This window comes from Pyrgilauda ruficollis, unplaced genomic scaffold, assembly GCF_017590135.1.
Source record: "Pyrgilauda ruficollis isolate IOZ18807 unplaced genomic scaffold, ASM1759013v1 scaffold9, whole genome shotgun sequence".
Taxonomy (NCBI): Eukaryota; Metazoa; Chordata; class Aves; order Passeriformes; family Passeridae; genus Pyrgilauda; species Pyrgilauda ruficollis.
Window position 1 is genome coordinate 9,287,500 of NW_024531043.1, and position 17,786 is coordinate 9,305,285.

The 17,786-nt window shown below is 51.4% G+C and overlaps 2 protein-coding genes across 6 annotated transcripts in view; both read right to left on the bottom strand.

Moving 5' to 3' along the window:
* MYO18B (myosin XVIIIB) overlaps window positions 1-3,841 on the bottom strand; it is a 58,722-nt gene extending 54,881 nt beyond the window's left edge. For all 4 annotated transcript variants that reach the window (XM_041488324.1, XM_041488325.1, XM_041488323.1 and 1 more), the window contains exons 1-6: window positions 3,682-3,841; window positions 2,622-2,683; window positions 1,855-2,010; window positions 542-1,768; window positions 260-326; window positions 2-114 (exon numbers count right to left, since the gene is read on the bottom strand). In XM_041488324.1, the coding sequence (XP_041344258.1) occupies window positions 2-114; window positions 260-326; window positions 542-1,768; window positions 1,855-2,010; window positions 2,622-2,683; window positions 3,682-3,826 (1,770 nt within the window). In that variant the 5' untranslated portion in view covers window positions 3,827-3,841. The remainder of the gene's footprint in view (window position 1; window positions 115-259; window positions 327-541; window positions 1,769-1,854; window positions 2,011-2,621; window positions 2,684-3,681) is intronic.
* A 1,005-nt stretch (window positions 3,842-4,846) lies between these two features.
* GRK3 (G protein-coupled receptor kinase 3) overlaps window positions 4,847-17,786 on the bottom strand; it is a 60,024-nt gene continuing 47,084 nt past the window's right edge. For both annotated transcript variants that reach the window (XM_041488493.1, XM_041488494.1), the window contains 6 exons: window positions 17,376-17,442; window positions 16,836-16,931; window positions 14,511-14,673; window positions 13,627-13,763; window positions 12,603-12,716; window positions 4,847-10,943 (listed from right to left, as the gene is read on the bottom strand). In XM_041488493.1, the coding sequence (XP_041344427.1) occupies window positions 10,782-10,943; window positions 12,603-12,716; window positions 13,627-13,763; window positions 14,511-14,673; window positions 16,836-16,931; window positions 17,376-17,442 (739 nt within the window). In that variant the 3' untranslated portion in view covers window positions 4,847-10,781. The remainder of the gene's footprint in view (window positions 10,944-12,602; window positions 12,717-13,626; window positions 13,764-14,510; window positions 14,674-16,835; window positions 16,932-17,375; window positions 17,443-17,786) is intronic.

Below are 17,786 nucleotides of genomic sequence, written 5' to 3' on the forward strand. Positions count from 1 at the left end.
CCCTCTGCACGCTGTCCTCGTCCACCTCGGTGACAGTGCCATCCTCGTCCCGGCGCACCCTCACCCTCCCCGCCGGCAGCTCCGGTGTCCCCACGTCTGGTTTCAGCTGTGTGGCTGAAGGAGAGGCTGGTGAGTGTGGGGGAACCCGGGCAGAGCCGGTGTGGGGTGTGCCAGGGGGCCAAACCCAGCCCCAACCCAGCGGGGCACAGCACCAGGAGCAGGCTGTGCTCCCGAGCCAGGGCAGAGCAGGGAGAGTTACCGAGGGTGAACCCGTCCTGCTGGATCAGCCACACCTTCCCTGCTTCGTACCAAACGTCCCTCGGAGCCTGGGGGGAGCACAGAGGGGAATTGGGCAGGAGCAGGAGGAGAACTGAGCTGAACAAACTGCCTTTGCCCCACGGACAGGGACATTTCCACAGTCCTGCCCATCCAGGCCTGGGGTCACCTTCCCACCAGCCCCAGCCCACGGGAAAGGGAGGAGCTGCATGAAACCAGAAAATGCACCAGTGCCCCAAAACCCAGATAACCCCCGACACATCACCTGGTCCTTGTCCGTGCTCTCCCCCGATGCCTCTTTATCCTGCTCCTTTTCCGTGCTCTTGCTCATCTCTCTGCTCCTTCCCGATGTTTCTTTAGCCTGGTCCTTGTCTGTGCTCTTGCCGATCCCTTTGCTTTCTTTCAGCATCTCTTTACTCTTTCCCAGCTCTTCCTTCACTTTCCCCACCTCTTTTCCCACATCTGTGGACTTCTCTTGGATTCCTCCCGGCTCCCCCTTGAGACCCTCTGACTTGTTTGTGGCTTTTTCAGGTTTTTTGATCTCCCTTGGCTCCTTCTTGCCGCCTCCAACATCTTTCTTCATCTTCTCTGGCTCTTTCCTGGCTGACAACAGCTCCCTCTGGGCTTTCACCTTGGCTGGGGGCTCCTCGTGCCTCAGGGGTGTCCCCTTCTCCTTCTTGGTGCTCTCAGGGACTGTCCCCTTCTCCTTGGTGCTCTCAGGGACTGGCCCCCTCTCCTTCTTGATGCTCTCAGGGATTGTCCCCTTCTTCTTGGTGCTCTCAGGGATTGTCCCCTTCTCTTTCTTGGTGCTCTCAGGGACTGTCCCCTTCTCCTTGGTGCTCTCAGGGATTGTCCCCTTCTCCTTGGTGTTCTCAGGGATTGTCCCCTTCTCCTTCTTGGTGCTCTCAGGGATTGTCCCCTTGAGCGTGTCCCCTTCCTTCACTGGGACTTTGCTGCCACGCTGGGGGCCCTGGCTGGGTGCAGGGGCTGGAGCTGGGGGGCTGCCCCCCAGGAAGGAGTCCTTGGGGTTCTTCCTGAGCCACGGTAGCTTTCCCACCTTGGGAGCCGCTGGGTGAGGGGTCTCTGCTGCTTTGGGGGTGGTCTCTGCTGGTTTGGAAGAAGCCTCTGCTGTTTTGGGGGATGTTTCTGCTGGTTTCGATGTCTCTGCTGGTTTGCAGGGGCTCTCTGCTCTTTTTGGGGGTGTCTCCACCGGTTTGGGGGCAGGTGCTGCTGTTTTGGGGGATGTTTCTGCTTTTTTGGGAGATGTCTCTGCCGGTTTGGGGGCAGGCGCTGCTGGGCCAGGTGCAGGGGCCGGGGTCTTGCTGGGGACAGTCCCCAGCACAGGGGGCAGCTCCTTGTGAGGGGGGGCCGTGACCCCCTTGCCGCCCTGCCCCTCTGCCTTCAGCCCGTTCCGCAGTGGCCCCTCGCTGGCCGCCCCTCCTCGGGCAGCGGGGTCGTCCCCGGCTGGGCTCTCTCCCTCCTTCCCCGCGGGCTGCCAAGCAAAGGAGAGGAGCCTGCTGTGACACCTGGGGACACCTGGGGACACCCAGCTGCCCGGTGCTGTCACTCAGTGCTCACCTCCTCCTTGGTGCCCAGCCTGCTCTCCTTCCTCCGCCGCGCCGCCTTGGCCTCCTGCTCGGTCTCCCGCACCAGCTGCTTGATGAACCCGCCGGGGATGACCGACAGCAGCAGGGGGGGTGCCGACGGGGGTGGCCCCCGGTCCTCGTCACGAATCTGGGGTTGGGAGCAGAGCTGGGTCACAGGGCAGGCACAGGGACAGGAGCCAGCACAGCCTGTTAGTGGCAGCAGGGCACCCTGCTCCTGCTGAGACCCTGGGGCACCAGGCTGCGTCAGGGATGCTGTGGGAGCAGAAGCACCGAGAAGAAAAGCCCAGAGAGAAGCGCCCAGATTGGTGCAGCCCCCGAGGGCTGGCACAGCAGGAGCCCACGTGCGCTGCCAGCTCTGCTCTGTGCCAGCTCTGCTCTGTGCCAGCAGCCCCGGCCTGGCCATCGCAGGAACCGTCCTGGCTGCAACCAGGCAAGAAGCAGCTCCAGCATCACCGCAGCCACATGCAGCCCTGCAGGTCCCAGGGCAAAACCAGACCCACAGCTTTTCCAGCAGCAGCACCAGCATCAAGCCCTGCCTTGCCAGGCTCACGCAGGCAGGTGACAATCACTCAAACCAGAACACTCAGGCTGTGAGGGAGCCCAGAGCCAGGGGCCGGACACAGCACGAGGAAGTGCACAGGGAGCTGTGGGGATGCTGCTGCAGTGACACCCCCAGCACTGAGCTCCCAGGCAGCCCGAGCACCCAGCCCAAAAACACCACCAGGGACCGAGACTTTCCTTCTGCTCCCAGAGCGCCAGGCGCGAGGAGATGGCCATGGTGGCGGCGAGGCAGGACGGTGCTGTGCAGAGACACGTGGGGACACGCCGGGCAGAAAGAGAGGAGAGAGTTAGCCACGGGCTGCTGCTGGCCCCAGAGCTGTGCCAGCACCGTGACCTTGCCGGGCATTGCCCACCTGAGCTCACGGCACCGCCGGGGCGCGGCAGGGGACGGGGAGGCCACCAGCAGCCACCAGGGCAGCGTGGGGAGGTGGTGGCACAGAGGGTTGGCGGCACGGGGGTGATGGTGGGATGGCCGCAGGAGCCCATCCGAGCCCCACTCGGGGCTGAGCGCGGTTTCACCTGTCGGGATCATTCATGCACCGAGCGCGTCGGGGCTCGTCCGGCCCTGCTGTGCCTCCCCGGCAGCCGCATCTCCTTGTACAGTAAAGGGCAGGAGCGGCCAGGAGCGGGCTGGGAATGTCACTTGCCTTCCCGGGCGGCTGCCCCCAGCGCCACGTGCCCTCAGGGACCCGCGCTGTCCCCCCAGCCGGGCTCTGCTGTCCCCGGAGAACTGCCCCGATGGCACCGCAGAGCCCGGAGCGGGCGAACCACAGAGCATTGTCACCCCCGGCCGGAGAGGGACCCTCCTCAGGGAAACCGAGGGACGGAGGGGACGTGCCTTGAGCGAGCACCCAGAGTGGCACCGGCGGAACCAGCGCCACCAGCACCGCGCTCCTCCCGCTCAGGACACAGCCCCGGGCGGGCCGAGGGCGTTTGGATCGGTCCTTACTTGGGACCCGCTGTCACCCTGGTGTGTGCCATAGCCGAGGCCATTGAGGGGTCCCCAGCCACCACCCGGCACAGGGCAGGGAGCAGCGTCCCCGTCCCCATCCCCGCTCCCATCGCTGCCCTGCCGTGTTTCTTTCCCCGGCACAGCCCCGCGCCTGGAAGCCGCCCCCGGAGTCGGGGCTGCCGCTATGGCCATCCATTCCCAGCTAAAAATATCCCTCCCTGCCGAGGGGCCCCCTGCCCGGCGCACCCACAGAACCCCAGCCCGGGGCCCCCCGAGCGCCGGTACCTGGTGGGGGCGGTGGGTGCCGATGTCCCACACCGGCACCGGGATCCCGGCGAGCCGAGAGCGGCGGCGGCAGCGCGGGCAGCGCCGAGAGGGTCAGCAGCCGCCTCCCCCCGCCCCCGCCGCGGTGGCAGCTGAGGTGACACATGTCACTGCTAAAAATACCCGCGGCGGTGGCACCGGGGCCTCGGCTGGGGAGAGGCGGTGGCACCGCGGGGCCCTCCTGTTCCTTGGCTTCTACAGCTGCTGGCACACGTGTGTCACCCGTGCCCGCCTTGGTGCACACCTCTGCACCCCAAAGAAATGGGGAATTGCTGTGGTTGGGTGTGAGCCCCGCCAGAGCACCCTAGGGCTGCCCGAGGGGGACACCCTGGGCTGGGAGCCCAGCACGGGGCTCCCCAGTGCACCCCAGTTCCCCCAGTCCTGAGATGGGGCCGAGCTGGAGGAGGACCTGGGAGCAGAGCTCAAAATAGCTCCTGGCACCAACACCAGCGTGGTCAGCACCCGGCCAGGGCAGGTGGGAGGGGAGCAGCACAGCGGACACGTGGTGCCCACATGGGGAAAAGGGTGACCCCCCCAGGGCCCAGCAGGACCTGTGTCCCACATGTCCCAGCTCCCAACAGCCAGTCAGGGAGCATGTCACCTGCTCAGGACAAGTCCAGTGGCACAGGGGCAATGTCTGACCCAAAAGCTCCAGGGGCACACCCAGGGCACCGGCACCCTCTGCCAGAATGGCTCTGCTAGTAAGAAAGGAAGCAGGATTGTCAGTCTGGAGTCCCCTGGCAGGAGACTGAGGGTTGGCTGAGCATCTCACCAACTCCAAACCCACCTGGGAACAGCACGAGGATGTGGTTTCCAAGATCCTTCCCAGGTGGTAGTGCAGCCTGGCCACTGTTGGTGGAAAGCCACCCTTGGTCACCTGTCACACACCTCCCAGTCCCTCCTGGCACAGCCAGCACGTCTCACCTGCAGGTCACCACTGGGGTGTCCCTTGGAAAAACCAGGACAAACACACCATGCACAGGGCTGGGGGGAAGGAAGGGACTTACCTGTGCATGGGGCAGTGGGGTCCAGCCAGTAGATCCCAGTAGATCCCAGTACAGCCCAGTACAGCCTCACGGTCGGTGCGGGAAGGAACGGGTGACACGGAAAGAACAGGACACCAGCACACACGCAAAGGACGGTTTTTATTTGGGTCTGGTCTGGTAGGAGAGCAGTTGTACTGACCAACACACAGAAGCAGCTTAGCTGTGCCAAAATAATCCGTTAAAAAAATACTGGCGGCAAGAACCGAGTGTGGCACACCCGCCACGACGGGGCTGTAAACTCCGGGACAGTCCGTGAGGAGCGAGGCCACAGCTCATGGGACCCTCCTCCCCACAATAAATATGGAAAGAGCCAAGTACATAAAACAAGGAATGATCTCATCGATACAATATCTAAAGTTATTTACAGATCCTGGCTTTGCTTACCATTAATTACACATTTTGGACAGGTTCTCTTTCGATCATTTCCTTCATCGCGAGTAGCTGTTCGTGTGAATCTGCTCCTTTTTGTTTTAAAGGACCTAGAGAGGCACTAGAAGTGCTCACAAATCTCCTCTCTGAGGATGCTCCTGCTTTATTCTGTTTTTCACACATATTTTTTGTGCCATCTCACACACTGTCTGCTCTCTCCCTTTCCCTGAGGAGATACCTCCCATACCTCAGCCCATCTCCTTTTCCAGCCTGGAAACACAGCGTGTCACACAAACCCAGACCAACCCGGCCCTGGACAAAGCCACCTTCCTGCAGCTGTCCCCAGGTTCTCTGCCAAATCCCTGCCCAGACACACCCCAGGCCAGCAGCACTGTCCCCACCACGGCACCTTTCCAGGGGTGACACTAAGGAGCCACAATGCCACCAGCACTGCCAGCTCCCCACTCCCTCCAGGAAGAGCTTGGGCTACAGCTCACCCCAAAATCCATCTGGATCAGAGAAGGAAACAGGGAAGAAAGGCAGAGACTGCTCTGGGGAGCACAGCAGGGATCCCTCCCTGCTCCAGGCAGCCCCTCAGCATGGAGAGAACTTCAGCAGCAGTGCGGCAATGGAAATGTGGCAATGGAAAATGCCACTTTTCACCCAGAAATGCCACGGGGATCAGCCCTGACCAGCACAGACTCCAGCCCCACCACCGTGGAAACTGAGAGCACACAATGTTATACCTCAAGCATTCCTCAAACTGCACAGGCCAGGCTCACAATGGAATTATTTTTAGGAACTGAGCAACCTGATAAATTTAGGGCTATTTCTGTACCTCACTGGGGACAGAGGTGCTGGGGTTGGCTCTGCAGATGTGCCCAGATGTGCCCAGCAGAGGCAGCTCCTGGAGAGATGGCACCACAGAGGGCTCCTGCCTGGTGTCACCCTCCCCACAGTCCAGGGACAATCCCTGCACGGTCCCTGGTGGCCACCACCCCCCTGAGATGTGACACCAAGCAGAGTCCTGCCCTGGCCCTAGGACAGTGATCTAGCACTGCTCCTGCCTCAGGATCCTGCTTTTAAGGATCAAGTGATCCCCCTGAAACACCAAACCCATCTCCAGTGAGGACATTGTGGGTCCTGAGCCCAGCCCCGTGTCCAGGCTCTCCCTCCACTCGCTCCTTCCCCTGGGAATGACAGAGCTCTGCAATTCCCTGATGGCTGGGCTGGATCAAACACCACGCTGACTCCTTGCCCCAATTTAGGTCACTGATTCTCTTTAACTCGGCACAGACTCCAGTGAATAAACACTTGCTCTGAGAATGCTGAGGGATAAAGGAGAAATGTGGAAATATCCCACTGAGGGGTGGATTTGTAGGATTTTTCCAGGTGTTTCTCCATTCAGGAGCCAGCTGAGATGGTCCTGATAGAGCCTGGAGTCCCTGTGCAGGGAGAGAAGGGATGCACAGCCTCAGGGAATCTATCCCTACTTTGTCATGAAAAACAGAATAAAGCTGGCTGATCCTGCTTGAAAGGAGCTGCCACTTCCATACATAAACGGAGCAGAAATTCTGTGGAATGTCAGAAGTTGGAGAAACATGTATTTAATAAATAATATAAAATGCTTTTTCTGTTAAAATAGAATTCTCGGGTTTATACCTACAGAGCATAGCAACCTTTACATAAACAAAATAAAGCTGAGTCTGTGATGATTAGTTTAACACAAAATAAAAATACAATTTAACAATAGTATTAAAACAGCCGATGTTCCATCCACACAATATGTACACCATGGAATAGAAACCAACAGGAAACAAAAGTAGATTATCTTGAAACTCCTCAGACATTTGGATATACATCTTTTCTCTGTATACTTTAGATATTTTCCTTTTCTTTTTTTTTTTTTAACAATATTAAAATTAATACTATGCTTTGTCAAAATACGCTTTTCAGATTTTCTTTAACTTGCAGAACTGACTCATTCCTTATATTAATCAACACAACCTAGAATTATTTATTGTCTACTGTACACTTCAAACAGTCCTTCCCCTGGGGATATTTCGGGTGCAAACACCTCAGAGGAGGAGGAGCCGTGTCACTGCCACGTGCTGGGCGGTGACACCCCCGTGGGACACGGATATGGACACGGGATCAAGGAACCTGGTCCTAAAGCTGGCCAGCTGCCAGGGAAAGAGCGACTCAGAGCTCCAGGGATTTCACTCCTCATGAGCTGATTCCCTGCAAAGCCCAGGAATGACGATGCCGGGGCTGGTGCTGCTCAAGGAGCATCGACCCCGAGAGCTCCTCCGGGCCCCAGCGGCCACTGTGGGCAGGATCACAACCAAAACAAGTCTCTTTTAGCACAAACCTGTGTTTCCACCACCTCCACACTGGGCTGCAGACAGCTGATTTATCTCGAAGCCAAACCCAACCTCACAATTTAATTTTTGGGTTTTCCCCTCTTGATAGAAGCGGGAGAGGAAAATCTTCCACTGGGTTGCTAAAGGGGAGGTGCTGAATCATAGAATCGTGGAATATCCTGAGTTGGAAGGCATCCAAAAGGATCATCAGAGTCCAACTCCTGTCTCTGCTCAGGGCAGCCCCAAGAAAGTCAGGAAAACTCAGATGTGACTAAGCCAAGGTCTATCCCCAAAGCTGCTCTCTCCCTACCTGCCAGGCTTCCCTTCCCAGACACACTTCCAGCTATTATTAGCCTGCTCCAAGATTTTCTGAAGCCTGCTGGGGGGTGGGGAAACATACCAGGAATGTCAATCCCAGCTGGATCCACTCCAGCATTACTCCAGCTTCTCTCACAGCAGCACTTTGGGAAGAACCCGTGAGCCTGCAGCCGAGGCTCTGCTGGACCAGGGACAAGAACACAGAAAGCTCAAACACAACTAAGAGGAAGAAGATTTACACTGGGAGAAGTGGATGGCCAACACCTGGATGAAGGATTGGAAAAAAAAAACAAACACAAAAAACACCCCACAGTAAATGCTCCTTTAACAGTTTCATGAATTTGCAAAATAATTAGCAAATAAACGAGGAATCCTAAACACGCACCAAAGACCCTCCCACAAATTAACACTACCAGGAGTCTTTGTCCAAAACAAAAACTTCAGAGACTCTGGTTCCTACACCAGGAAGGAGCAGTCTGTGGCAGTATCCAGGATTTTTTGGTTTGGAGGGTGCAATTCCAGGTCTCCCTCCACACCAACACATCCAGTCACTTCCACAGAGCCCCATCTCTTACTGGGATCCCACCTTCATCCAGGAGTTTGTCACTGTGATAACCTCTCCTCTCCTAGCTGCACAGTTAGATACAAGTCACAAAAATAAAGCTGTTTTCAATTGTCAATAAATCACAGCTGGCTAAAGAAATCCAAATCTTTTCCTGCCCCTCCCACTGGAGGGTGGACGGAGCAGCAAGGATCACAATAACCAGAATATTCCAGGGCCATCCCAACTCCATCACATTTCAAAATAAATGTATTTCCCTAAGACATTATACAGCCTTCATTTCATATAAAATCTCTGGGTTTGAGGCACAATTTCCCAGGTGATGAGCTGTTCCTCCCTCACTGACATCGGCACCGGGATCTGCTGACAGGGAATGAGAGTGAAATCCAGCCATGGAAAAGAACTGAAGGAGAACAATGGGACTGAGCAGGGACTAAGAAAGTAAAAACAAGTTACACAAGAACTGTGAGAAGGTTTTAACACCATCTGAGGGCTTTTTTTCTAAATCAAGGAGAAAAATATGAGCATTGCATGGTATTGTAGGGAAAGCTGAACCACAGCCAGCGGGATGAGGCATTTTTTATCCCAAACGTTTTTTTAAATACCACACAAAGAATCATGGGATTATTTTAGGTCAGAAAAGACCTCCAAGACCACCAAGTCCAACCTTTGACCAATCACCTCTGACACTGCTCCTTATAGAGGAGCTGAGATGCTCAACAGGAATGACAGAGAGGCTGGTGCTGTTTACACAAAATAATTTGGAAAATAAATATGGGGGGAAAAAAAATCATTGAAAGAAACCACTTTCTCAAGGGGGTGTTTTCCAGAATGCATTTTCCCTTTGGTGCAGCCCCAGGTGGTCAGCCAGGGTTTGTACAAGCTGTGCAGCAAGCCCAGCTCCCATGCAGAAGCAAACAGAGCCACTTTTACTACTTTTCTCCAAACTCTGTGGTGATCTGACAGCCACACACGCTCGACAAACCACGCACAACTTCTACTCCCACTGACACAGGCACAGCTCCACTGTCTTCAGGGACTGTGAGAGTTGTACCTCTGTAGCTGGGAAGAAAAATCTTCTCCAAGCTGTTCACTGAATTGGAAAAACAGCTCAAGTTCAGCCCTGACCTCTCTCTCAGAAAACCACCACAACACCCAGGACAAGGCCCAGCTTGAAGCTGTGGGACAGCTCAGGATGAGATCTTTCCTTCAGCAAGACTTTCCAACCCTGATGCCTCAGGTAGAACTAACATAAACCTGGCATTTGATCAGCTCATCCATGCTCAGTTTTCTCACACTGCTTTCACTGTGGGCAGTTTGAACTCTTCAGAACAGAAAATGAGAGATCCTTTCCCAAGCTGAGCTGTGATATGTGCACGAACCTCCCAGGCCGGGCTCCAGGGGGACCTGGGGATTTATTTCTGGGGATTTCTATGCTATGGGAACACACCTGTGTACAGCAGGGGAGGATCCCAAGTCCCAGGACTGAGGAGTGATCCGGGATACGTACCGAGGTACCCACACACACCGGAACCCAGCACACGCTCTAGAATGCACTGGATTTAAATAATTTCTTTTTAATTTTTTAAAAAGTGCAGTTGACCTGAAATGGAAAAGAACTGTCTTTTATGTTCACTGTAAACTTGTCAAAAGGAATCTGCTCTTTAAAAACTGTGCTAAAATAGTCAATTTATACAACAGAGCACTAGATGAAGCTACCATAAATTCCTCTTCACCAATTATTACTCTATTGTGTCAGTTATAGTACTGCATATACGTAGAAGAAGCAAAACGGTGGTAGCTACTATTAGTGAGTACAACAAACCCAGGGACTAATTCGAGTTCAACGCTCCCATGAAGTAGCAATAACATTTAAACCACAGGACAGTTAGAATTCAGTACTTTGAAGTGCATCAGAGTCACACTGTTGATCATCAGCAGTATGGAGCAAGGTTATCAGAGAGTCAGCAGTAATGGTCGGGAAGGACACGGCAACACCACAGAGTGAGGGGGCACCCACCACGGTCCGTCGGTGTCACCGCGGGAGCGTCACCCAGCCAGCAGCACCCGCGCCACCCCGCCAGCCAGGGCACGGCAGGGACAAAGCCTCTTCCTTCCATCAGTAGTTCCAGAGGGACGGAGCTCGGGCGGGCCCCGCCGGGAGTGGGGAGCAAGGAGCAGCCTCTGGGCTTGGTGACCTCCGGCGCTGCCGGGGCAGGGTCCCCCCGCCGCCGCAGGCAGAGTCCTGACGTGATCCCACGCTGTAAACATCGAACTCCTCCTCCTCCTCTTCCAGGCACATCCCGCCTCCAGCACCGCACAAAGTCATTCGTTCGCAAGGATTCTGGGACGCTCTGCAGGTTCACCAAGCAGCTCTCCCTGCGGGAACGCGGTGGGTGTCTCCTACAGCCCGTTGCTGTTCCTGTGGCTGAGCGGGGGCTTCGAGAGCTCTACCACCGTGGAGCGGGATTTATTGAGGAACTTTGGAGCCCGGCGCAGCAACCTCTGGGCCTCGGTGAAAGCCTCTGTCAGCTCCTTTTTCCACTGAACAAACTCGGGGTCGCTCTGCAAGAGACACAGAAGCGGTTTGGTGTGAAGGCTGCGTGTTGGAAACACGTCGGGATCACCATTTATCCAAACGAGGGCGACTCCGACGTGGGTGAGGGAGAGAAAATGGTGCGTCTGACTCCATCAGCAGAAGGTTAAATAATTACTTTATTATACTATGCGATATGCATTGCATCTAAACTGAATCTGCCTTGCACTCACCCTTGCTCACAACTGCACAGAACTGCACTCATCTCTGATTCTCACGTGACACACACACACTTGGCCCTGACAGGCCAAGGGAACAAAACATCCTCACTCTGGGCAAGCAATCTCCATATTGCATTCTACTTTGGCACAGCACACGCACAGCAAGTGATAAGAATTGTGTTTTCTTTCTCTGAGGTTCACAGCATGTGAAACCCAGAAATATTCCTGGGAAGAATTGTGCCTTGCTTTTTCTCTATGAAGAGAAATGTGGCAACAGTTTGGCACTTCATCCTACGTGGTGACTTCTCTTGTAGCCACATTTCTCTCCCCAGAGAAAAAGCACGGCACAATTCTTCCCAAGAATATTTCTGGGTTTCATATTCTCTGAACCTCAGAGAAAGAAAACACAGTTCTTATCTCAATTGCTGCGCCTGTTGTTGTTGCACACGCACAGCAAGTGATAAGAATTGTGTTTTCTTTCTCTGAGGTTCACAGCATGTGAAACCCAGAAATATTCCTGGGAAGAATTGTGCCTTGCTTTTTCTCTATGAAGAGAAATGTGGCAACAGTTTGGCACTTCATCCTACGTGGTGACTTCTCTTGTAGCCACATTTCTCTCCCCAGAGAAAAAGCACGGCCCAATTCTTCCCAAGAATATTTCTGGGTTTCATATTCTCTGAACCTCACAGAAAGAAAACACAGTTCTTATCTCAATTGCTGCGCCTGTTGTTGTTCACAAGGGGAATGCATTATGGAAGACTGTTTACCTGAAGGGAAATGGTAATTAGATTTTGGTGTGAGTGTTTTGATTCACTGACCAATTGAATCCAGGTGTGTGTGTCAGGACTGCAGGCTGACAGTCACCAGGTGTTGTGCAGTGGAGTGCAGTTGAGTGCTTGGCAGGTTCGTTTAGATGTAATATAGTGTAATATAGTATAGACTAATATAGTATAATAAAGTAACTAATTAGCCTTCTGATATCAATGGAGTCCTACTCATCATTCCTCTCCTTCGTCGGGGGCAAAAATATCTACGATATTCTCTGTCAGACAGCACTTTAGGGAAGATATTTTAATTTTCCAAAGGAATTAACAACTTTGAGTATTGCCCATGTGCAATTTTCCATCACCCCAATGAAAGCTGGTACAATGTTTTGAAGACTTGAGCACTCTCACCTTCTACACATGAGCTCCAGCAGCTCCCCACAGTGAGACATGAGCCAACGAGGCCCTTGGAGCTTGAGAAGTTTGGGAGTTTTTAGCTATTTAATAAACCCAACTCATTTTGTCCTAAATACCACTGAAATCCATGACAAGCTGCAGGATTCCTGCTTTCAAAATTCAAGGGTGATAAACATTTCAGCTCTGCTTTACTGAGTGCCTTAGTTAACATGCAACAGGATGAGCAGAAAAATGTGTCAATTGTTTATCATATGCAAAACAATCTGATCAAGTTATCAAGTCTTACCTCACACTGTAGGACAAACTGTTTTCCTCCTTTAATTCTCAGTAAGATGCATTTCTTATCTTTAATTTGTGTTTCTTCAACAGATACTATTTGTTCCATTGTCAGCAGGTTTTGCTGCAGCATTTGCAAAAGAGCACAGAATTAATTGAAAAAACGCTGTTGCCCATCAAATAAAGCCACTATCTCATTTTCCTGGACTATCCACATGAATTAAGTGATGAACATTAAATGTCATTACACAAACATTTATTTCTGAAGGCTGGGTCATGAACTAAAGATAGACAGTAAGGTAAGAGAGAGATTTACAAGGGGCTTTGTTGCTTCAATAGTGACAACAAAATATCAGTTCTGAAAGCCAGTAATGACAGCATGAAATAAGAATCTACAAATAGGTGTGTCTGCAAACAGAATATTCACTATTTTCCCTCAAGAGTTGCATATAATTTGATACATTTTTCAAGCATTACTGTTATTACCCAAAAAAAAGGCAATTTCACTACTTCAAAGAGCTGAAAGGGAATATTTCAGCACTGAATACTTACAAAGAGGACATACACAGCAGTGTGCAGGAAAACTCTCCCTATGGACTGCAGAGTACACAATGTCTTAAATTCCAAACGCTTCCTTAATTTAAATATACAAATTATCTGCCCTGTACATGAGCACAGCTGGGCTACACTACAGCCACTATAGCATTTTCTTGGAAATAAAATGCTATAGCATTTGTCACCTTACCAGTTTGTGTTTTTTTGTATAAATAGTCCAGAGGTCCTAAATGAAAAACAACACCATCAACTACCAAAATCCTTTAAAAAACACAACAAAACAAACAGGTTTCTCAAGTCAGCTTTAAGTCTCCTGTGCGCAGTGTAAGCTATGCGTTAACTACAGTGAGACAGGAGAGAGGATACTCAAATGGGCTTTTACTCAGAGAAAGCTCCTTCCCCAGGAGAAGCCCTGGGCACTCCAGGTGTGTCCCAGCTCCACCTGCCCTCCAGCAGAGCTCCCAGGGCCCCTCACTCACCCGGGACTCTCCTTCTCCTCGCCACTCCAGCCGGTTGGGGAAGAGGTAAAAGTAACGCCGCTGCCACTGAGTCAGGAAGGGGTTCCCCAGCTTGAGCATGTAGCCATGCATGATACAGTCCTTCCCCAGGGCATAATCTAAACCAAGAGGAGATGCTAGTTAGCAAAGCTACAGGAGGTGCAGCTGAAAGCATGCTGAGAGAGCTCTGTGCCGAGGGGACGGAGCCCCGGACCTGCCGTGCCCTCAGCAGGTTCAGATCACACACACAGCCCCAGCTCTGCCCTGACCACACAGCTGCTGTGGCTGCAGAGCAGGGAACACGGGCAGGACTTGGCTCTTAAAGAAGCATCTCACTGGAGGAAGTTTTTAAAGCGCTGAACGTTGCTCTCCAGAGTTAGGGGGTTTGATGCAGCACCCCCGTGCAAGCTGCAGTTTGCTGTGCAGAACCTCCTGGGGCCCTTCCCAGCTCCTGGGCAGGAAATCAAACCCCACAGACTGGGAAGGTGGGCAGGCCCTGGCACAGGGTGCCCAGAGAAGCTGTGGCTGCCCCTGGATCCCTGGAAGTGTCCAAGGCCAGGCTGGACAGGGCTTGGAGCACCCTGGGATGGTGGAAGGTGTCCCTGCCCATGGCAGTGAGGTGGAACTGGATGGGCTTTAAGATCCTTTCCAACCCACACCATTCCAGGGCTCTATGATTCCATGAATCTCCTTCCAAAGCCTGATGTCATCATTCAGCATTTCAAAACATTAAGAAACATCTTAAGCAACACGACAGCGATTAAACAAATCCTAACGATTCCTGGGAATGACAGCAACGGGAGAACTCCAAACCCAGGAATTACTACCTAGCAGCAAAAGATGAGAGAAGTGTAAGGACAGATTACCTTCCTCGTGGCCAAGCTGCTTATTTTTAGCCCTTTTTCTGGCCTCAATTTTATCTGTGTCTGCATTTACTGCATCATAAACAGTTTCTGCTACTTCTTGCTGCCAACGCTCCGATATTACCAGAGGGAAGTTCTTATATAACTCCTGGTCACTATCAAGCAACTTGCAAGAGAAAAACAACAAAAAACCCAACATTTTAATAACTTTCACTACTCTTATCCCCAGCAGTTAATAGTTACCCATGCAACAGTATTATTTGACATGATGGATTGAACTCAAACCTTCACAAAACAAACAGATGCAAGCAAGAGAAGCACAGACACTAATTTAAGCAAAGATATTAATTTATGTGCACAGAATAGGCCACCTGCTCAAAACTTGTTTGGTTTGATAGCTACAAAATCCTCACTCAACACTGCCCCATAATGCTCTCTACACATTTAAATAATTACTCCAATGTAAGCAGCACTATTCTTAACTTTGTTGCACAAAAACTTCCCCAGCCCAAAAACTCCATGAATAAGTGCAAAGATACCTTTTCCACAGCAATGCCTTCCACAGCTTGGCTTTATATTCTTAATAATCAACCCTCAGAATTCATCAGCATGTGCTGCAGATCTCAGTTTTACTGGTAGAAGGATTATTTTCTCCACTAATCCTTTGAGTGCTTAAATTGAATTGCACTGAAGAAAATCAGGAGAAAAATTCCTTCACCAAAAGGGTTTCCCAGCACTGAGCACGGCAGTGGTGGGGTGCCCATCCCTGGAGGAGTTCAAAGCTGTGTGGATGCAGCACCAACAACTGCAGGAGCAATTTAATTCTCCTGCTGCAGTCAGGCCAGGCACTCCTGGAATAGATATTCTCCTCCTTTTCAGAGATCCATGCTATATCCAGCAGGAAAATACACACCCAGAAGATCCCCCTGCAGCACTCAAGGAAGGGGGAACAGCCACAGGCACTCCCTGAGGGCTCCCCCCTCATAACCCCAAAGCTCACAGAATAAATTCAACCCCTGCAGAATAAATTCAACCCCAGGGAGCAGGGAGGAGAGCAAAGGGCTCAAACTGTGGTGCCCAGGGCAGAGAGGGCTCCTGGCACCTTCGCTGGCAGCTGACTCAGGCAGGAATCCTCCTGTCCCCTCTGGAAGCCTGTGACACCCAGGGGGGCTGTGCTGTCCCTCCCTGACTCACCCCCAAGGGTAAATTTATCCCCTGGGCAGCCTGAGCTATGAGGTTCTGAGATCAAACTGGAGATGACACAGCACTGACCTGCTGGTGATTCACATTCCATGAGAGGAGCTCTCACTAAATCATGTTATTGAGAATCTCTGAGCCCCTCAAAAAATCAAAAGACTCCCTGGCTCTTCCTTGCAAAATGTTCCTCTGAATCCTGGCACTGCAGAATCACGGCAGGCTGGAATCCTGCCAGGCTAACATTGATGCTGAAGATGTGGAATTTTCTGGGATAACGAACATCCTGGGCTCTCTGCACTTTTCTGTGCCAACTTCTGTCACCACAGCAGGTGACACTGACAGACGAGCTCCCTTTTAGGCTCACTGAGTACTTAATGGGGCTTTTTCCTTATGAAGTTTAGAACAATTAGTTTAGCTCCTGACTCACTTCTGTAAGAACAAGAATTAGATCTGTTCTACTGCAGAAATGGGTGATGAAAACAATGAAGGGCACTGACCCAAGCCCTGCTGCCCCGAAGTCCCAGAGAAATTTCAGAGAGCGGAGGAATTCACAGGGGGGTCACCCCCTTCATGTGAGTCCCAAAGGGGCCAGCAGCTCTAACTTCTCTATTTTTTAATATAATTTATATTATTTTCATTACATTTTGGATAATATCAGAACCTGAAAATTTCTTTTACCACTTTTCTAATTTAGGACATTGCTACTATTAACACAGTTTGTCATTTTTAAGATTTTTCCCCAGCACTCTCTGACCACTCAACTATTAAAATAAGGTTTAACTCCATTTTTCCAAGCTACCATAAATAAATCCCAACTTCTAACCACACAAACCATAAGGTACTCTTAAAAAAACTGAGGCTCTCCCAATTCTTTCCTGACCACTTGAAACATTTCCTTCACCACATAAAACTTTTGCTAAGAAAGTAGATTCCAGTTAACCTAAAAACTTAAGGACTTGGCAAGCAACAACAAACAGGGGAACCAGCCCAAGGTACCAGCATGGATTGATTCTCCCAGCCTGAAGGAATTCCTTGCACATCCAGAGCCCCGAAGCAAAGGAATGCCACACACACATGGAAAGCCAAGCACAGCAGTCCCAGTGCCACCCTGCAGCACTGAGAGTTGGGTACCTTAATGCCTTTAGTGTCCTCTTCATCAAAGGAGCCAATATCAAAAGCATCTGCTGCATTGACTTCTCCCCGGGGAGGAATCAGGGGGGGAGGGTACTAGAAATTGAAATCACCATCATTAAAGACAAATTCATGGGTATTATTTAACTGCAGTCATGCAAACCCTTTGTGATTTTTGCACAGATTACACCTGACTGTGCCAGAGTGCCTCCTTTGGAATTAAACTTCAGTGCAAAATTGTTGGCACTTCTTTTAATTAGAGCTCCTTCAAAAATCTGGGGATAAAACTCCCCAGTTTAGAGACAGCAAAGGAAAGGAAACATGCAGTCATTTGAGCCTGGAAATATTATTTACTCCTAACAATCAGGAAGATCTGTAGTAATGAATATTCAAATATTCATCAACAACCCTCCTTGTATTTGTGTGAGTGAGCACTTGTGCTGGGCACTGTGACCCTCAAGTTTTCTGTTCAGTACCTGTTTGGGTTTATTTTCCTTTTACTGCTTTACCAAGTCAGTAAAATTACTGTCTATCCTTTACCTTCTGTAAATAGACTTGCTGCCAATCAATGCCTTTGAAGAAAGGATGTTCCTTTACTTCTTGTGCGCTGCAAAACAGAAGTGACTGAAGTCAATAAATGAAGGAGCTTTTCAAGTGTATTCAAGGAATACAAAGCCCTCACAGGTCACATTTCTATCACTTGAGAACATCAGGGAAATGCTCTTTTTTGCCAAATAAAATATAAGAATTCCTCAGTAAACAAGAGGAGAGAATATTTTCATGTGGAAACACTTGGAACAGTGCTCTAGGGCTGGCAGGCAAGAACTCCTGATGGCACTCCATCATTTCCAACTGCAAACAATGTTCCTCTGTGTCAGATCCCAACACTGCTCTGGGTCAGATCCCAAACATGATCTGGGTCAGATCCCAAACACAGATCCAGGTCAGATC